The sequence below is a fragment of the Erigeron canadensis genome, chromosome 8, assembly GCF_010389155.1.
Source record: "Erigeron canadensis isolate Cc75 chromosome 8, C_canadensis_v1, whole genome shotgun sequence".
Lineage (NCBI taxonomy): Eukaryota > Viridiplantae > Streptophyta > Magnoliopsida > Asterales > Asteraceae > Erigeron > Erigeron canadensis.
Genome location: NC_057768.1, coordinates 6,816,871 through 6,837,723, shown reverse-complemented (window position 1 = coordinate 6,837,723; position 20,853 = coordinate 6,816,871). Strand labels below are relative to the sequence as shown.

Genomic DNA, 20,853 nt, shown 5'->3' with positions numbered 1-20,853 from the left:
TATTTTCCCCCTTTTTTTTTTCTTCCTATGGTTGAGTTGAGATAAATTAGAAATCAAACCAATCGATCTTTTGATATCTACGTATTTTGAGTTTGACTATCTAGAATGATTATTCTGTGAAGTTAATTATTTTCCTTAAATTTTCTATTCATAATCTGTCAAACCATAATAGAAAGAGTGAAATTAACAACGCCTCATCCTTGTATGATGAAATGTTCGCTAATATCGTTACTCAATAGACTGATAAAAAAATAACAATCAATCCATATTCGTCGATTTTTACCAAATAAATTTAAACATACTTTAAAGTTTAGACCCGTAAAAGGTGCATGGCGGGTTTCATATTCACTCATTCGCACTCAACTTCAATTTAGGAATGATTAAAAATAAAAAGCCATTGAACGACATCGTTCTATTCTGTTAAAAGGATTAATCTTATTCTTAAGATGGTTTTAATTTGTACTTATGACATGATTAGTAAATGTGCAGGACTTAAAGGACTGAAGCTGATTCATATTTAAGTACAAGGACTGGAGCTGTTGATAAAAAGGAAAGAAGGACTAAATAAGATAAAGAAGAGAGAAGAGGGTAGTTTTGTCAACACTCTAAACATGCCTAGTATATATACATCGTTATGAACCATTAGGGTTCATAACCTGAAGATTGATATTTCTGTTTTCTCTCAATTTATTCATTTGCTCTATAATTTTTCTGAATCAATTTAGATTGATTGTAATAGAACACATAACATATAGTTGTGTGAATCTCACCTGATTAGCAGTGGAGATTGTATTAATAATAATAATATCATTAAATCAATTAAGATTGATTTGATCTTAAGATTGATCTGAGTATAGATATTGTGGATTATTGAAGATATTTTGTTTCTATTCATATTCTACTTAAGCCATAAGCTTTGTTTTCTTTTTTGTCAACTCCTTTTTTAGATTATTCATTTCATCTCGTCTTTATAAATCGGTGTTTTCTTTTTCAAAAAAATTTAAAAAGAAAATAGTTTTTGAATTTTAAAAAAATAGCTTAATTAAATATGCTTTAAAATAATATAAAAGTATATGAAAAGATTGAACATACAAATAATTGACTTAATTAGACATATCATTTATATTAAGCTTATAAATTTAGGCCTATGTATCATATGAAATATATATGTATATATTAACACAAGCATTATACCATAGTTATCGACTCGGTATTTTTGACTCGACTTGAAATCTGATGACTCATACGTGAATCGAAACGTGACTCGAATCGTAAGAGTCAGGATATTTGATTATATATAATTTTATTATTATATATAAGTTTTTATTGTAGAATTATAATATTGTATTGATATATTATGCTAAAAATAGTAAACAATATTAAAATAAAATCAAATTTGAAAGCATATAAAAGAGTTATGTTTAAAAAAAAATAAAAATAAACTAAACATAAAATAAACATTTTTGTGACTCGTGACTTGGAGTATGACTCGTATCGACTCGCAAAACAAAACATGAGTCATGCTAAGAGTGTGGAGCAAAACGAGTCATCCACCAAGTCGCCTCGTTTTCACTTGATTTTGACTTGGCTCGTACGAGTCAACTCGTGACTAGTACAAGTTTCACGTAGACAAGTTTCACTTGACCAAGTCGCCTCGTTTTCACTTGATTTTCACTTGATTTTGCGTTCAGATAAAAAATTTTCTTGAGCAATGGCATGGGACCAGTTTCACGTGGGCAAGTCTCAAATCTCAAGCAGAAATTTAATACTCGATTAACTTACCAAACACATTTCTTCGTTAATCTATAACTAACATAGAACTATAGATTATACTATTTTTATGGTAATTTTAAAGTAATAAAAATAATACTAACGGATAAATTTCACCTGACATTGACCAAATCTGAATAGAGATCACGTGAAAATTAAGATAAATTGGTACAATCTTATTACATTTTATCGTTCGTTTATTGGTGTTTTTTAACTTAATATATCTAGTTCGATATTATAATTTGTCACTACGGAACTACATGAAACTGATTAAAGGTAAATCATTTCTTAATATATTTCCATCTAAGCATATATATACATTGATAAACTGAAGCATAATGCCGGTGCCATCAAGCTTGTCATCATTGCTCCTTCTTCTTAAGACATCGTTGGCATGGGCTCTTCCTTAGTGCTTCTCACCGGTTTGCTTCGTGAAGGCCAAGAAGTGAAGATGAGAAAGTGAGGCCCAATGTGTCTGTGACTGTGTGTTGTGGGTGTATATGTGATAAAATTAGTGATGATCGAAGAAAATAAATATTGTGCGGGGGGTGTGTCAGTAAAGAAGTGATGATAAGACGTTGAGAAAAAGAGTTATCACTGTGTGGAGGGACGTTTTACAAACACAATAATAAAACAAGAGCTGAGAACATGTATACAACCATCCATGAATAATGAGATGAATACAATTAACTTCCAATAACAACGTCTATATACACTATGGAAACTTTTGACTTCTTTAATGTTTATAATTTATAAATGGGGTTTGCTAAATACAGCTCTAAGGGCTGTGTTTAAGGTGCATAAATTGTTTGTACATTTACCATGAAAATCAGGGGCGGACTCTTAATATGGAAGGTACAAGTTTTTTTATGCACCTTAAATACAACCCTTAGGCTGTATTTAGCATTTCCCTTTATAAATTTAAGCAATAAAAAGAAATATTAAGATTAATTGATACCTTTTAACAAGTTTGAATCGGAATGTAGTAATAACGGTAACTAATCAAGAGTATATCCTCGATAAACAAACAAAAATAGTAAGTTGGACAATCATAAAGGGATGAAAACGGGTATCATATCATTAGTGAAATAATGGCTAGAAGTGGCAAATTGGGAGTGACAAGCGAGAGTTGTAAAGGGGTCAAAATGGACGGGTCCAAACAAGGGACACTCACACGGGTTAGGTATGACACCATCATTGTCAAGTTTTTTAAAATATATACAATAACAATTATATCAAATATTAAGTTTTGTATAAAACGATTTAGGAGGTTTTATGCGAAATAAAGACATAGTGGGTGATTTTCATCCGGTTTGACCCATTTGCTTTAAGGTCTTTTTCAACAAAGTTACCTGTTTCTTGTTAGATACGAACCAAACCCAAATCGACTCATTTTTAAGAATATGGGTTGAATTGTCACACCCTCTATTAATTGTTGAACACTAGTGAATAGTACCCAAATGTGATATTGAGTCATTTTGAACAAGAACTTAAAACAGTTAAAGCTACACCAATAATGTTTTCCTTAATCATATAATGGGTTCACGAATGAAAATCAAATTAATAACAAAGAAGTATTAATCCCTGTGTTGGGCTTGTTCCGAATATCCTGCAGATCATGAATTCACAACCTATATTCTTGTACTACATAATGAATGTAGGGCTTATTAAGGATATTAAATCATAGATAACGACCCCTATACTTGTTTTCACTTTGGGTCTTTTCACAGGTCGGGTCATAGGTCAAGTTCCAGACGACCAGGTCTGCATCACATTTTCGTGAATTCATCCGTTACAAGTTTAAGCTAGAAAACTGATTACATTGTGATCATATTATAGATTGAAACTATGAAATTATTTAACTATTCAGGAGTCCAAAGCTAATCCTGGACTGGAAAACAAGAAGGGTTTTGGAGGAATTTCTAATGACTTTAAACTCCCTTCTAGCATTTCCAATACCTTAGTCATTGATGGTCTGCTTGACGGATCAGTTTGTATGCAACATAAGTTTACAATAATCATCTTCATTACTCGTTCTTTAACCTCATCTAGCACGCCACTTAATCCAAGATTTTTGTTAGAGACTAACTGTTTATATATCCAATGGGGGAAGTCTGTGTCGTCGTTATCATGAACCACAACATTCCTCCGCCCTCCAACGATTTCCAACACCATCATCCCGTAGCTATACACATCTGACTTGTGAGATACCCCTCCAAAGTTTCTAGAAAATACTTCTGGTGCTATATCCCTGGTGTCCCCCTCATACCTGACATAGATACGACACTTCTTTTCTCAGGACATAGCTTAGCGAGCCCAAAATCAGATATCTTAGGACATAGATCTTGATCTAAGAGAATATTATGGGGTTTTATGTCAAAATGCAGAATTTGGGTGTTACAACCCCGATGCAAGTATTATAGTCCTCTACCAATCCCGACTGCAATTTCATACAGCTTTTCCCATTCTAGTTGCCTACCTATTACTGAACTTTGATTATAAATAAATTTCTCAAGGCATCCATATGGCATATACTCATAAATCAGAGCTTTGTGACGACCCTCAAAACAGAATCCCAATAGATTTACTATGTTAACATGAGAAGTCTTGCTAATGCTTGCGAGCTCATAAACTAAATCTTCACCGTGACCTTTTTAGTTCATTCAAAACTTTGACTGCTACAGTGTTACCGTTGGCAATTCCCCTTGATAACACAGAATCATAACCTTCTTTGCCTAATTTGACTTTGAAAGAGTTGGTCATCTTTTTCACACTCAAATAATAGTACCTTTTTGGAGCAAGAGCTTCATGATCTTTTATAATGGCTTCCAGATCGAGATAACTCTCGGTATTAGACCATGAAAAGATCTTGAATCTAAGGCCAATGACCAGTAAGATTAATATAATAACAATACAGATGCCAATAGTTGCTAGTGCAGATATTATCACAGTGTTTGTTGGAAATTCTTTCTTCTTTTTAAGGTTGTTGTGTTTGCACAAAAACTCCTGGTTCTCATTTAAGCACCGCCCTCCTCTCTGACGACATTCCTGGCAGTCATCGGATATTTGCAGTACAAGGTTAAGCTCATAGTTTAATAGTGAAAACAGATTGTTGAAGTTTGTATCTTTCGGTAGAGTAGATAGAGGATTTCCCGGCAGAAGAACCACAGAGCATGAAGTTGGTATGTTGGTGTTTTCCGAAATATAGACACTTGAATACGTGTAATAATAGTTATAATTATCACAAACAATGAAAGCATAATATTCCCCTTGGGGGCTAAAATACTGCTCTACTTGTTCAATGAGGCCCGGAGTCTTTGCACATTTTAACACGGTGAGGGTCGTGGTAGGATAGATGTAATAGAGAGAAGGTGAATTGGAAGGAAATCTGTACATCAAGGAGTCACAACGATTATTACGTATCTGATCTAAAAAATAGGTGTCTCGAACTTGAATAACGACACTACTGTCTTGCATTAAGACCTGGTCAAGATCATAGAATGGGTAGTTATCCTGCAATTTGATCTTTGGAACTGCACCATTATAAATCACCTCACACAATCCGCATGTCGAATTGTTAGCGGTGTAAAATGGAAAGCTCAAGTGGCCAAGGGATGGACAGGAAAATGAAGTCGAACAAATTGGCTATGAACTGTTTCCTTTATCTTCCGAGGAAGTTTTCCTTAATAGGGCTTACCAATGGGCAAGGGACAAAAGTTTAACACCAATTGGCAATTAGTATTGTCTTCCATGACTAGTAAAAAAGGAAAGAAGTAGAAATGTAGAACAAAATAGGTCCATCCCATTTAGTTTAGCTCCATTTCTCAAGGGCTATAAATCCTCCATTTAAACCTCCATCAACCAATAATGCGGGACCATTAACATGGTTAAAGCTAAACTGTTTGAAGTCCAAACAGACGCGACATGGTACTCTTTTTACCACTATGTTAATATAGAGACAGTTTCAAAAACAGACTCTACTACGTAACTAGGGTTTGAAAAAGTGATCGATGTAATTCACTTTCGTGAAGGTAGCTATGGCATCTCTATCAACTTGAACTAGATAACTAGTAGAATGGCTAGATGAAAGAAAGGCTTAGGATCCAGGACTTGAATCCATGTCCTGTCATTAAATTCCTCCTGATTTATTTGAACTAAAAGATTTCAATTTAAGCATCTCATTGCTTTAGTTAAAAGATTCCGTTTGAATTGGAATCTGGTCATTCACTATGCCCGCTAAGGCGAATTGACTAATCTGATATATTTTCCACGTTCCAAACTTTTGAACTAATCCGATAAAGTTTTGAAACACTAAGAATGAACAAAAGATCTAAACTTTTGAACCCAAAAGTAATTTAAGTCCAGCCCAACCCAGCGTCCCTACTCCCTAGGAATTTATCGTCTCAACCCAAGCCAGTCAACTTTTGAATTTTGGATCTTATCAAACCATGCAAGAGTCTTCTCTCCAACATCATTTTCTAATGGTTTTTTGCTTCTGCCCTGTAGATAAGTAAATTGAGGACGAATTCAAGAATAGTTATACATGCGAAATTCACAACACCAACTAAATATAAATATAAAAAAAAACCTTTACCTAGCCTATTGATCTCCGCGACTCTATTTGCACAAGCTCAATCAAAAACAACTATGCCAAGAAGGGAAGTTGCACCAAACTTATTGGCCCCATGAACAGAAGCACGTGTTGCCTCTCCAACATCCATGAGTCCTGGAACAATGGCATCAGGATCACCGCCTTAATATAATGGTAATAACCTACAATAACATCAGAGACATCATTCATAACGGGCTATATCATTAATATCTATCACCAAAAAAGAGGTTTAATCATAACAACTAAAAGTGGCAGAATGGTTCAGTAGGAGACATCACAATATTGTCCTTCATCTATATCTATATCTATATCTATATCTATATTTATATCTATATCTATACTATCTATACTATATTATAAAGCAGATTGCTCTGTCTAACATTTTAAGTTTCAACAGTTACTTTCCCAAAATACCCCTTCTATCAATTCTATATTACCAAATATCATTTCTCTCTTCTCAAATCTCAACCAATCATCTTTTTTCTCTTTCCTGCATAAATCATTTATTCCTCTAATACATTCAAAATTATTTATTCTCACAACTTAAACGAAGTTTTAAGTTTAGTGTTGGATTGCAAGCGGATATAAAGATAAGGACTAAAATTGGGCTCTTTGGATCCGAGGCCCAAAATGAATGTTCTTATTATTCATTAATTATGCATGTAATGTAACTAGAACTAGAAGTGAGGTCCTTAATATGTATTTGGAGAAACACTTTGGTTTAGAAAAAATCAGTAAATTTACCTGGTTTTAAAAAAAAGAAAAAGTTATGACTTATGATATACACTTTTTCTAAAATAATAATTGCAATAAAAAAAAGTTTCTTTTGTTCTATCAATATTATTTTATCTTACAAAACATTTAACCCCTCCTATGTTTTTAAAAATGAATTTGATTTACCCAAAGTACCTCTTTTCCTTATCTACTACTCGTAATTTAAATATCTTTCACCTAATATACCTATAAAATATCATAATGAAATTACCTACAACATATATCGCTCAACCCTTAAAATAACTACAATACCTTCTTCACCACCTCCACCACCCGTCACCGCTACTACCGTTGCACCACCACCTGTCGCTGATGCCATCACTACCATAACATTGTTGCATCGCGTGGTCATGTGACTAGTATATATTTAAAACGACAAACTAGTATATTTTTAAACTACTGGTATGTTTAAATATCTGAGGACTTTTATAATTTTGATCTATGTAGCAAACATGTTTACCTTCATACCTTTTTAGATACCTAGTGTGATAGTAGTTGATAGGGGTGCAGTGCTTTAAAATCGGATTTTGGCACTAAGTCAGGCAACCGAAAAATTCCAATTCAACCATTAGGATCGGTTAGACCAGACAGTTGAAACAATTGGGTTTTAAGGGGGGGTGGGGGTTGTATCTTAAAAAAAGAAAGTGGGTGGAAACCCTCTAGTTCAATATACTATCAGAGCACATACTTCATAGAACTAATGTCAAGTAGCTCACCATCCTTACACATAGATAACGATATATAGTTATTTGCCTTTAACAAGTTTCGAACCTGGTGAAAATTATTCTTCGTCTGTATGCCCATGTGATCGGGTTTCACCTGTTGGTTGTGTTATTAATTGTGTGTAAAATATACTATCACTTTTTTTTTTGTAATCAAATAGAAATTATTAAAAAAATACAATTATAATACACATGAAAATCATACTAAATACTTATAAAAAATATTAGTTTTAAAGTTCAATATAAAACATAAAAAAAAAAAAATGATTATCTTGAAAAATAAAATATCTCAGTTGAACCGGAAACTGATCAAAACCTAAAATAACGACCAATCCACCAAAAACGATTCGAAAACATAGAACCGGATGATTCGAAGTTTCGAACCAGACAACTCAAAAAAGGCCGGTTAGTCCAACCTGGCTTTTGAAACATTGTGGGGAGCCTAAATATAAAAGCCCATTTCAAAATGTATGTCAACTTGTCAAGTGTCAACGTTAAACACTTTAAACCTATTTGAGCCGACTTAATTGGACTCGATTACAACTCTTTCAATGGCTCATTTTAATTATGGCTCATTTTACTTTCCCGTTAAAATGACGTCGGCAGCTTGGGAATAACAAATTAACAAGTCGTTCTAAGGTTGATTTTTTTTCAAAGCATAAATTTTAAATTATTGTTTTGGTTATATGATTGATATATATACAATTTATTATATTGATAGACTTTTGTCTATGTTTTTTGAGAATACGATCGATTTAGCATATATTATCTATTTATCTTTTATAAAAATAAAATATTATTTAATTCGTTATAACTAGTCTCGAGATTTTTTTGTGGCTCACCCTGAACATCTAAGTCCTCGACGACGTCATAATTAGTAATGATACAATATATACTACTAATTCTAACTTGTAAACTTTTCAAAAAGTTTCTAATCACAAAATTAAGTTACAACTTTTACGGAAAAAAAATTAAGTTGATATATTTGATAAAATCAAATAAATAAGATGAGCAAGAGAAATCTTCCACGTACATGACTAGTAAAAGAGTTGGCTTTTAGTGTTTTTGTATATATATATATATACAGTTGCTAGATTGGATAGATGTTGACACAAGTCCAACGTCAAAAAATTTAGACGAACTAAAAGCCAATTAAGAAGTTTGAAAATCGCCGTAGACTTGATGTGATAGTGATGTGATTTCGAACTATATGTCTTTACTAACAAAGTCGTCACAAGTATCAACAAGTTAAACTATCATCAGGCCTTTTTGGTTTTGATGCTACCAACTTTAATTAATAACTAGGTCGGAGTGAGAAAAATTATTTCGAGAGAGGCAAATTAAAAATATTTTGCGTTATGATTTGTATTTCCCTCGTCCCAATTTAAGTGTCCACATTTGACTTGTTGAGTCTTTCTTCTCTAACTTTGACTGTAAGTATTTTTATTTGTACAATATAATACTTAATGAAAGTTATATCAATGAAATGTACGTCCAAAGCTCAATCTATTCATATATTTTACATCAATTATGGCTTAACACAAACGAAACAATTTACGGTCAAAGTTACAAAAGAAAGACTTCAAAAGTCAAAATAGGACATTTAAATTGGGACGGAAGGATTATTTCTTATTTTTTTTTATAAGGACAAAATTACAAGTATATCTTTAAAAAGAAATAAAATTAAGAGTTCAATTTTGATTGTATATGTTATTAGTTTAGTTAGATGTTTTAAAAAAGTATCAGCGAGTTGAACTGTTTATACAAAGTTATTCAATTCATACCCTAATATACCATATTATATCAAAAAGACATGCAGTTTGGTCTGGTCGAAAGAGCCATATCGACATTGCATATCGAACGAACGATCAAATATCACCGTTTAAAAAATAATTTTTACTACAAATAATGTTGCATTTGTTTACACTTTTAGTTAGTGTGAACAAATTAAAAATTTTGTCATACTTTTATGTGTGTAAAAATATATAGAATTAAAAGTGTGTAGAAATTTCTACACACTAAAAAGTGCACACTTTTAATTCTATATATTTTTATACACATAAAAGCGTGACAAAATTTTTAATTTAATTTGTTCACCCTAACTAAAAGTGTGAATAAATACAACATTATTTGTAGTGTTCTCTTGTTAGAAAGAATATTGTATGTGATTGCGGAGATGAAATATTGAAAGAAGTAGATGAAAAATTAGAGATGGGAGAAGTAGTGAGCCCAAAAAGAGAACAAAAGAAAGAACACTAGTAGAACACTACGGGTTAACTTAACACCAACCCAATAGAGTTAGCCAACTAACTTAGACTAAGAGTTGGGTCGCCAAAGCAACCAGAGTAACAAATTTGGCCTTATACCTAGTGACGGCTTAAAGTTTTTGGAGGCGTCAAACGAGATCAATTTTGACGGCCTAGTTCATTACCATATAAACTAAAGTAAAAAAAAAAAAGTAGCTCGTATTTTGTTATTGAACCACAAGTAATAAAAAAATATGCAGATGTTGATGCAAAAATCAAAAAGGCGTTACTGAAATACAAATTATATAACGATACTCAATCCAAATTCAAACACTAAGTCTAATATACAAGATTCTGAGGCCTTAGAAATTTAGAGGCATAAAGCCACCTCTGCTTATACCGGTTCTAACTTATGTAAAAACGATATGTAGACAAGTTTTATCATTATCATAACATCTTTATAAGTTCAAATAAATAATCCAAAAGACATATTTTGAAGGTCTAAACACATATACATAAAAATTATGTATTAGGTCTACTTTGTATTGTTGTTGTAACTTTGCAAGTATTGAAGTATAAGTTTAGCAAAGCTGAAATACGAGCATGAGAAGTAAAAACTAGTCAATGATAGATCCAAGGTTCAACCGGTGACACATTCAGGTTTTACTCAAAAGGTGAGAGGTCGATCCTCAAACCAGTCAATGATAGATCCAAAGTTCAACCGGTGACACATTCAAGTTTTACTCAAAAGGTGAGAGGTCGATCCTCGTTAACCCCATCCGAAAGCAGGGCTAGCTATGAGGTTTTTCTTTAAGCGTTTAGTTAAAATGACGGACTATTTTGGTCTGAGTAGGCCTTACCTTTTGGGAGGGGTGTATTAAAAATTAAAAGAAGGAAAAAGTATAAACCAATATATAATAGTATTAAAATTAAAAGTCACCTGGTATATATAATGTACGATCAAACTAGACATATATATTGTATCTAACTACATATATAAATATATATACTTTAATTTATAATAATTCAATTTAATATAATTTAATTTAATTTTAGAATCCCACTTGATTCAAGTGGAGAGAAAATTGTCCTTTGGAAAGCTCCAAGCAACTTTCATCTTCAATATCAACATGGACATATCTGAGCCATTCATTTGTTAATTGATTCTCTCCCACCAAACTTAAGATTTGATGAGGTCTAGTCTCCTTATGATTTAAATATTTTGGATGCTTTCGTAGTCTGTCTTTTCTGAATTTTGGATCATCAATCAGACTGTTTTGATACGACGAATTCTTATTGGTAAACCTTTTGGAAAGTCGAGATATGGATAAGCAAAAGGTTGATCAGAATCAGCCAATTCCCAGTGGTATTTTAGGACCAAATGGTGGATAAATATCGCCATCTCTACTTTGGCCAATTCTGATCCAGTGCATAATCGGGGCCCTCCTCCGAATGGCATGAAATTATTTGGGGACGTCGTGGCTGGGACGCTTCCCTGTCATTGTAAAGAAAGTTATATCGCGGCATTTACTTAAATAAGTGATTAATCTTTGTACATAAGTAGCAACATAACCAAGTTACATAAAATAACTACTAACTAATCAGTTTCTATATAAGAATTGTAAAATATAATGTTAAGTGGAGACTTTGCAATATAGAATCTAAGTAATCTTAGTGCATTTGTATCGACCTTTTACATTATGAATGAACATTATACATTTATACACGCCCATATATCAATTTGGTACGTTTTAAAGCATGACTCAAATGTATTGTGATTGAATTATTTTAACACTATTTTTGCTGGTATATGGGTACCAAAAAGGATACATGGTCCTAAAAGGTTTTCATTTACCTTTTTTTATTTATTTTATATTGTAAATGTATATCATTGATTTTATCACGTATCTTGATTATTATGCGTTTGTTTAACGACTAACTTTAAGGCTACATCTATAGATTTTCTATATTTCAAACATTAAAAACCATTATTTCTTTCTATAACTAAACATATTTTTACTTTCAAGTTATTATTATTTGTTATATCAATTGAGGAATGAGTAAGTATGACCATAGGAGGAGAATGAATGCACGTGCAACCACACCCTTTCTAATCATCACTTGCTACCACACGCACGGAACAGAGGTTGAAACTGGGCCCGGCGTAATCAACATTCCTTACTGGGCCCACGCGCCGTACACGTGCAACCAATACTAGGCCTGCTTACTTTGGGCCCCTATTCATTATCTGTCCATACCTTGACTTCCTCATCTCTTTCATTTGGGCCCACTCACTTTTCTTTCGGCTCCTTTCTTCAAGTGCTTCTCTTTTCTTTTTTCACACATATTATGCAAAAACATATTTTCTCCAAAATTATTTCTACATTTTTATGAATACAGAAAAAGGTAAACCAATTTCTAAGATAGAGAGTTTGGGAGTGAAAACCAAACTCTATATCTTTGTTTCAAAAAAAGAAAAAGGATTTTCCATTTAATCCAACCTTATTCAGTTTTCAAGTGTTTATGGATGTATTCTAGAAAGTTTATAATACTCATACTTAACCTGCCAATTATTCATATTCATATGATAACTATTTAAAGTTTTTTTAACGTCACCTTAACCAAACATAATATATAATATTCTACATAAATATTTCTTTTGGGTCTTTGAAAATAATGTATCAAGTGATCTTTGATTATAACACTACAAAAAGGACATTTATATTGATATATAACTTTTAAAACATCTCTATTTCGGTTATGATACAAGAAAAATGTGTTTTAAGCAAGCTTTTGTCAACAAACTACGATGTACGAATGTCGAAGTACTTTGTTAGCAATGTATAAGGTTTCACCTAATAAACTGATAAATATATGCACTTGCCTATTTGTCAACTACTTGATTAATCAAAATGTCTCGTTAATAATAGTCCTTATAAATGTCGATAACCTTTAACTAGAGAATTAAAAGTTGTCTTTTTCTATTAGGAAATTAATGAGATGTTTTATAATATATAATGTATATCTTTCTGGAATGATTAATTATATGTCATTATCAAATTTCAATAACTATTTTTAGGGCATTTTAATAACTTATTGGTGTCATTATCAAATTACAAAAAAGAAAAAAGAGGTTTGATTATGATATGATTTTTATTTTCCACATTCCTAGACAAATTCCAACGACTTACTAGTTCACAAATTTTATTGCATTTTATCTCCCAATGAATGTCTTATATGCTTGATAATTAATCTATAGAATAGACTGTTGTAGCAGCCAATTTATATATAAAAAAAAATAGTATCGTTGCAATTAGCGTATTTCAAAAAAGGGTACAATATAAAATGATGAAGTTTTTCTTCCAAGATAGTTAAATAGTTAACATGTTAGACCTTTTCATTCAAACTACTAGATACAACATTCTCGGTGGATAGTAAAAAAAAATTTCAAAAACAATCACTTTTTTAATTAAAAGGTTGGAGAACTCGTGACTCGGACTCAATTCAGTGAAGGAGGAAGTCGGGAGTTTTTGGAGACTTGGACTCGACATAGGGAGAACTCGGATTGAAATTTATATACAAACATAAGTATTTTTAAAATTATATGTAATAGAACTTTAAAAATATTTTCCAAAATTCAAATTTTAACATAATTGTTTAAAAAAGGTAACATAATAATTTAAAACTTAAAAATTAAACGTAAGATTAGTCGATAGATTCACGCTTCATCATCATTTTGTCCGTATCGAGGTAAGAGAACTCATGACTCGGACTCGACTCGGCGAGGTGAGGAGCCAGGAGTTTATTTTGGGTACTCGGTTGACTCGGGGGAGTTTTACAATCTTGATTAAAACCGCGTATATCTAAATAAAAAAGACTTACCTTTCTTTGAGAGATTTTTTTTTGCTAAATAATATTGTGTTATATAAGTTGTAGCATGTCCCCATGTTTTTTTTTAATTTGTTAATAGCAATTAGTAAGTATTCTATTCCAAACGAAGAAAATCCCTTTAAACAAATGTTATGTAGACTTTTTTTAGGCAATGGAATAGCTTTCATAAATTTGTGAGATTTTTATGCCGGGACACACATTACTCTACGTTTATAAATACAAATATTTATGAAAAGGGTACCAAGTTCTTCTTTTGGTTTACTCAGTGCACCGACACTAATTTTTAAAATCCTTACCCAAAAAAAGTTATAAAAAGGAAAGAAACAAAATAAATTAAAAAATAGGATAAATATGATAAATATAGGAATGAAAACCTTGATATACACTTTTATTATATTTCAGTTAAGGACTAATTTTATATTTATGCATAATAATAATAATAATAATAATAATAATAATAATAATAATAATAATAATAATAATAATAATAATAGCTAGCGACATATCTTAACTCAGGTTAGACGCGGGTTTAATTACTCGTGATCATTACAATATTTGAGATTTTTTCGTAAAGTATAATGATCTCTCAAGTGCTTTGACCAAACAAAAAATTAGTTTAATACGGCTTATAAGTTTTCTATAATAATAGTAACATGTAACTAAAATTTCATAAATAGATTTGCCTGACACTCGTATAAAGAAAAGTTAAATAAATTTACAACTTATTTTATCCATATATATCTAGATTATATAGTTGTATTGTGGTACGTGTGGATTGAGATTCTATAAAGTTAAAACCCAACTTAATAGGTAAAGTTGGCATATGGACCATTGGATTAAAATCAAAGGTCAAGATTCAAAAACCATAATTGAATCTTAACCTTTGATTTTAATCCAAAGGTCAAGATGTTCTCAACTTCATAGGTGAAGTTGAAAACAACTTTAGGGGATCTCTATGCTGTACGTGTAGGTGGACACAATTCATTGTAGGCGGAAGAGACCAACTCCAACGATCGTAGCCGAGCTATATATAGAATTTTAATGTATTTTATACTTGATCTTAACTAATCACGAAAAGAATAAAAGGACCAAACGATGATTAATAAAAAATAATTTTAGTCCCTATGTTTGAATCGGATGATGCAGTTGTTGTTGTTGTGAATAGATAAAAAAAAAAAAAAAAGTAAAAAAGTTTAACACTATGCAATGACTCATCTCGAAATTCTCTTATAGTACAATGCGAGTACGTGATTGCATATAATTTTTAAGGATTGTTTATATGAGTGATAATCTGTACATCAAAATATATATCAGATTTTGACAGTCCACTAAATGAGTACTAACCTGCCATCTCCATGGATCAAAAACGTGAGGTTGATCAAAAATTGTAGGATCCAAATGCACTGCTGCAATCACCGGTAGCACTTTCCACCCACATGGAATGTCATAACCTTTTTTCACAAGTCAAAATATATAAGATTATCGTTAAAGCTGTACGTAACTTTAAGTTCAGGGGCCAGTTTGTGACTAATCAATAGAACAAAGGGGTTATGATGTAATTAAGCTAGAAAAAAACCAATATACTACATAGTATCGGTAGTATTTTATGTACCTTTATAACGAACATCTTTTATAGCCTTTCTATGTAGGAACCTCACCACATTTCCGAATCTTAGCGTCTCATTGATTACCTTCAATAACACACACACGCAATTTTAATATAGGAATGGTAATATAAAATTGTTCAGTACATACGAAATTTGTAATTCATAAAAATTAGACGGTCTAATTATTTATTCATCAAATAAAACATATTATAAGATTAATACAAGCAGAATTCCACACCTAAATTTAGATGTCAGACAACTTTATATCACTTTTCTCATTTTATATATAGCACAATACAAAATAATACAATTTGGTTCGATTCGATTTCAATTGTTTTGCATGTTGTTTCTATATACAAATATATATTATTCAAAATGCACATAAAGTTAAAAAGAAGATGCTTACACATTGTGTAAATTCCATCTTTTTGTAGTCATCCCAAGTCAAATCCTTTTGTCCTGATAGCATCTTGGCCTTGGCAATTTCTTCATGTTCTTCCTGAGAGTTGTCAAAGTACAATAAGGTTATGTTTCAAGTCTTTTAAAACGTATATTGCTATATATGTATACACCTCATGCATTCAATTTGTAGGCCATTTACATGTACATGCACAAAATATATTGAAAGTTTGAAACAATAATGAACTAACGGACATATTATATAGTAACTATGATTTACAAGTTCATTATTATAACTTGTTCTGTCCCAATTTAAATGTCATGTTTGAGTTTGACTCTTTGAGTTAAACAAGACATATAAAATGAAACGAGAGAATATATATTTAATTTTTTGGGTCGACTAGAAATCATGTAATCGGAATAAAGTTTAAAAATTCTTACTCTAAGTTGATGAACCGCGGTTGGACAACTTTCCAAGAAGTAAATGGCTAAGACTATGGAGACCGAAGAGGTTTCATGGCCAGCAAAGAGCAAACTCAACACCAAGTCGAGTATTTGCTCTTTTGAGAGGTTTGAATTCTTTAGTACCCATCCAAGTAAATCATCTTCGACTTTCTCCACATCGTTCCCTTCATCTAATTTCTGTTGCCTTTCCTCCATTTTAACTTCAATGAAGTTAAGAATTGTTGATCTAGACTGTAATTGTTGTGTAAAAAAAACCAAATTCTAAATCAAAATCTTCACACATTTAATTAATCGGGGTCTTTGGTTTTATTTGTATATATATATATATATATACAAAGGTAATTTAATTAAAGAAAAAATAAATATGTTTAATTAATTACCTTTAAAGCTTTCCAGTATGCAGTTCCAGGGAAGTTTAAAGGTGGAGAGACCACACCTTTCATGAAAGTTACATACTCTTTTTTTAATTGCTCTGTCTCTTGTTCACCCGGGTCTAAACTCATGATATGTTTCGCCATTAAATTGAAAGTAAACTGTAAAAAGTAACACATGTTACGTTGTAAAATTAAAAAGAACACTTTGTCATGCTAAATTAAGGTGATAATTTCGATTATTTATTACTCTTACTAATTAACACTAAAAGAGGGCTGGAAAGTATCTAAATAGTAAAGTGTACTACTTTTACGTATATATATATAAAACCTTTTTTTATCAATAAAAGATGAATACTATTTTTATAACAATATTGAAGGCATATACAATTTTAGTTAATAAATAAACAAAATACATACTCCCTTCATCCCATTTTAAGTGTCCTAAGTTGACTTTTAAAGTATTATTCTTTCGACTTTGACCGTAAATATATTTGTTTGTATCATGAAAGTTATATGGATGAAAGTACATCTAAAAGTCAATCTATTCATATATTTTTCTAGTCTTAATACTCGTACGATGTACGGTAGTTATATAGATTATATCATAATAAAATTCGAATATGCCACATACATGATTTGTGAGTATCAAAATAAATTGTGGTTAAATAAACCGATGATCGAAACAAGTTATAATATACAGTAATGATAAATATAATATATGTTTAGTTAGGGTTTTGGATTTATCTTAAATTTTTACAATCACATGAAAATCAAAACTTGTAAGTATAGTAGATGACGAAAAATAGTCTTGTGATTTCAAATCGTAAACTCAAATTTTTGAAGTTTTAATGTTAATAAATTATTATTATTATTATTATTATTATTATTATTATTATTATTATTATTATTATTATAAGTAATAGGAGTTGAAGAACTAAGAAAGAAAAAGAAACAATTTTATTAATGAGAAAACGGTCAATCAAATAAGGTTATAATGTGTTTTGTATCTATAAGTCAAGCGTTATAATTTAATTCTAAGTCTAATGAGGAAATTGAATCCATATACAATTAGAAAAACTAATTTATATAAATAAAAAAATTAATTAAAAGGACACGTGTAGATCAAGGATCCCGCCACGTGTCGTTTTAAAAACATCTCAATCCTGTTTTAGTTTATTGGTAGATATGAATTGTTATATAATACAAAAATAAATATATACGGTCAAAATCAAAAGAAAAAGACTTTGAAAGTCAAACTAAGACACTTAAAATGAGACGGATGAAGTATTTATCAATGTGGAGTTAGCTCACATCATTGATGCTTTTGAGTCTTGAGGAAAAGATGGCCAAGCCGGGTTTTGACACTGGTCCTCAATATTTATTAGAGTACTGTAAGAGTAAAATGATTTTTGACTTTTTTTAGGATGAGTTAAAGTTATTAGTTAGCATTCGAGACACCACAATGATATTTAATTGGATAGTATGTTGAGCTCGAATCTCGCATATATTAGTTTCTAAAATAGAATATTTGTCTTTTAGAAAAGACTCGATCAAAGTTAACTTGTTTATTTGACATATTGCCATACCATATATTCCACATTTGGATTGTTATGTATAGAATTCATGCATTATTGGGAAATTAAAGAAATTACCTTCTTGGCTTCATCTTGGGCACAAAAAGGTGTGTTTTCTTTCCAGGAATCTAACACCCACAAAGTGTGTTTTTCAACTTCTTTCAAGAGTTGAGTCTTGAGCCTAGAATTGGTCAAGAAGTTGAGTGAGATTAGCCTCATGTCTCTATGCATTTCCCCAACCACAACCAACATGGACCATTTGCCAAGAATCCCTCCTATGCTCTTTGGATAGCTACATTCAAATAACCTCCCTTCATTTTGCAATATATACCTATTTAACCCTGGATCAGCCGAAACTATCGTTGGCTCTCCAAACAAATGCGATTTGTATATCTTTCCAAACCTATATATATACAACAAGAAAAAACCACTTAATTTCACCGTAGCTAAAACAAAACTGAAAGAAAAGAAGAAAAGTAACTGGCTTGTAGCATTATATATAGCATTAATAGTAGTATAAGGGTAACTTAACTATATTTATTTACATATCAACAAAATAATTATTATTTATATCTGAATAACAACTTACTTTTCAATTAGTATATTTTGTTACTCACGTAACAACTCATATTTAAAACGTTCGTATTTATAGAATTGAAGTTGCATCTTTTTGACCAACTTTTTAATTAGACAACTCAAGAAAATGTAACGACTGAAAAGTAAATTGTCATTTTAAGATAAAATGATAGCGTCTATATTTTTATGACGAATATATACAACCATCTGAATTGGGGGAACCTCTAAATTATTAATTGATGTTGATATGTGAATGTATAAGTGAAAAAATTCAAATCAGGTTATACTCAATATTAACGATATTCATACGTGAACAGTTATTATATGAACCTTACCCTATATATATATATATATATATATGCTTGAAATATGTGAATTATGTAAAACTTAGTTACCTTGATACATGTTGTTCCATGAATGCCCCGGTGGTGGTCGCCGAGTATGGCTTGAGGTAACCGATGGTTTCACCGATGAATGGCCAACCCATGTTTCCGGGTGGAAGGTTATAATTTGAAGGTCTATTTCTTTTAAAAAGATTGAGAATAACGTATAGAATAAAGATTAGAAGAGATACTAAGAGGAAGAACTCAAAGTCAGACATTTTCTTTTTATGTGTTTGTGTGTGTTTTTGATGATTTAGGAGCACACAATGAGTGTGTTTTTCGTGTGTGTGGGGTGTAAGCGTGGGGGAGTGATTGCAATGGAAATAAATGAGATGAGACCACCTTTATACAAGTACATGATGCTGGCAATGTTCCATCTGATGGAAAAAGAAATTTCAACCTTTTTTTGGAAGACTTTAGATTTTATAAATTAAAAACAATGTGACAATTCTTAGGGAAATGATTAATACCCGGGATAAGTATCCTGGAATGTAACAAACTTTGAACGAATGTCTATAGTAAGAAATAACTAAAGTTTGTGTATTGTGTGTAAACAACTTTAAAAAATGTTTATTGTATGTAAGAAAACATACGTGACAACCGTATAGAGGTGTCACTTAATTGTCTGATTTTAATTGGTTGAATACATTTTCTTACATACAATAAACATTATTTTCGAGTTGTTTACATACAATACACACAACTTTAGTTATTTCATACTATAGACATTCATTTAAAGTTTGTTACATTACAAGATATTTATCCCTTAATCTTCCTAACGAAATAGCCTAAAGATCCTCTTAATCATGAGATGATAACATGTGAAAAAATTAAGGGGAAAAATTAAGAAAAAGAATTAGTGTATAACACATGTCACATACTTATGATTTTAGGAGGATTTTTAGGCTATTCTTTAAGAGTTTTTATCATTTTTTCAATTCTTAATATTGATTTAATTTTTAAAATGAAAATTTATGTAAAAGATTGTGTTGGACAGACGAAACCGAACACCTTGTGTTAATTAAAAGGTGTGACACCAGTCATCAACAATATAACAACTCAATATATATTCAGTCGATCGGTTGCTTGATTGAGAAAAAACAATAAAAAATAGTTTATATTGATTCAATTTTTAAAATGAAAATTTATATAAAAATTGTGTTGAACAGAAAACCGAAGACCTTGGATAAAAAAGGTGTGACACCAGTCAATCAGTAGTCATCAACAATATAACAACTAATTAATATAAGTGGCGTAGAAAGTATTTCAAGAAATGCCAAACAATACAGTGATTCAAAATATATACTAACCGCTCGATGATTATGTATATATAGTTAGTTAATGTATAGATACAAAATAGTTACAATTAGTTTATTGGAGTTTGTTAGAGAGGTAGTTAGATGGTAGTTCTCCCAGAAATATTAGTTTAGATACTCATTGTAGTTAACTTAATCACTTTT

The 20,853-nt window shown here is 31.0% G+C and overlaps 1 protein-coding gene and 1 pseudogene across 1 annotated transcript; both read right to left on the bottom strand.

The window, feature by feature from the left end:
• Nucleotides 1–3,636: 3,636 nt before the first annotated feature.
• On the bottom strand, nt 3,637–5,247 carry LOC122610184 (annotated as a pseudogene).
• A 5,780-nt stretch (nt 5,248–11,027) lies between these two features.
• Nucleotides 11,028–19,667, bottom strand: LOC122579500 (cytochrome P450 90B1). The gene is made up of 8 exons (XM_043751680.1): nt 19,406–19,667; nt 18,513–18,837; nt 16,867–17,019; nt 16,463–16,717; nt 16,029–16,121; nt 15,628–15,706; nt 15,360–15,466; nt 11,028–11,619 (listed from the first exon to the last, which is right to left on the bottom strand). Exons 1-8 carry the CDS (start codon nt 19,609–19,611, stop codon nt 11,392–11,394), a joined length of 1,446 nt encoding a protein of 481 aa, XP_043607615.1. The 5' UTR covers nt 19,612–19,667; the 3' UTR covers nt 11,028–11,391.
• Between the last annotated feature and the right edge of the window lie 1,186 nt (nt 19,668–20,853).

What these genes read in the sequence shown, in the direction of transcription:
- LOC122579500 (XM_043751680.1), bottom strand. Translation starts at nt 19,611, where the DNA reads ATGTCTGACTTTGAGTTCTTCCTCTTAGTATCTCTTCTAATCTTTATT. An exon ending in CCCAAGATGAAGCCAAGAAG is followed by an intron (nt 17,020 to 18,512) that starts GTAATTTCTTTA and finishes TACTTTTTACAG; the next exon opens with TTTACTTTCAATTTAATGGC. An exon ending in AGATGGAATTTACACAATGT is followed by an intron (nt 15,707 to 16,028) that starts GTAAGCATCTTC and finishes GTGTTATTGAAG; the next exon opens with GTAATCAATGAGACGCTAAG.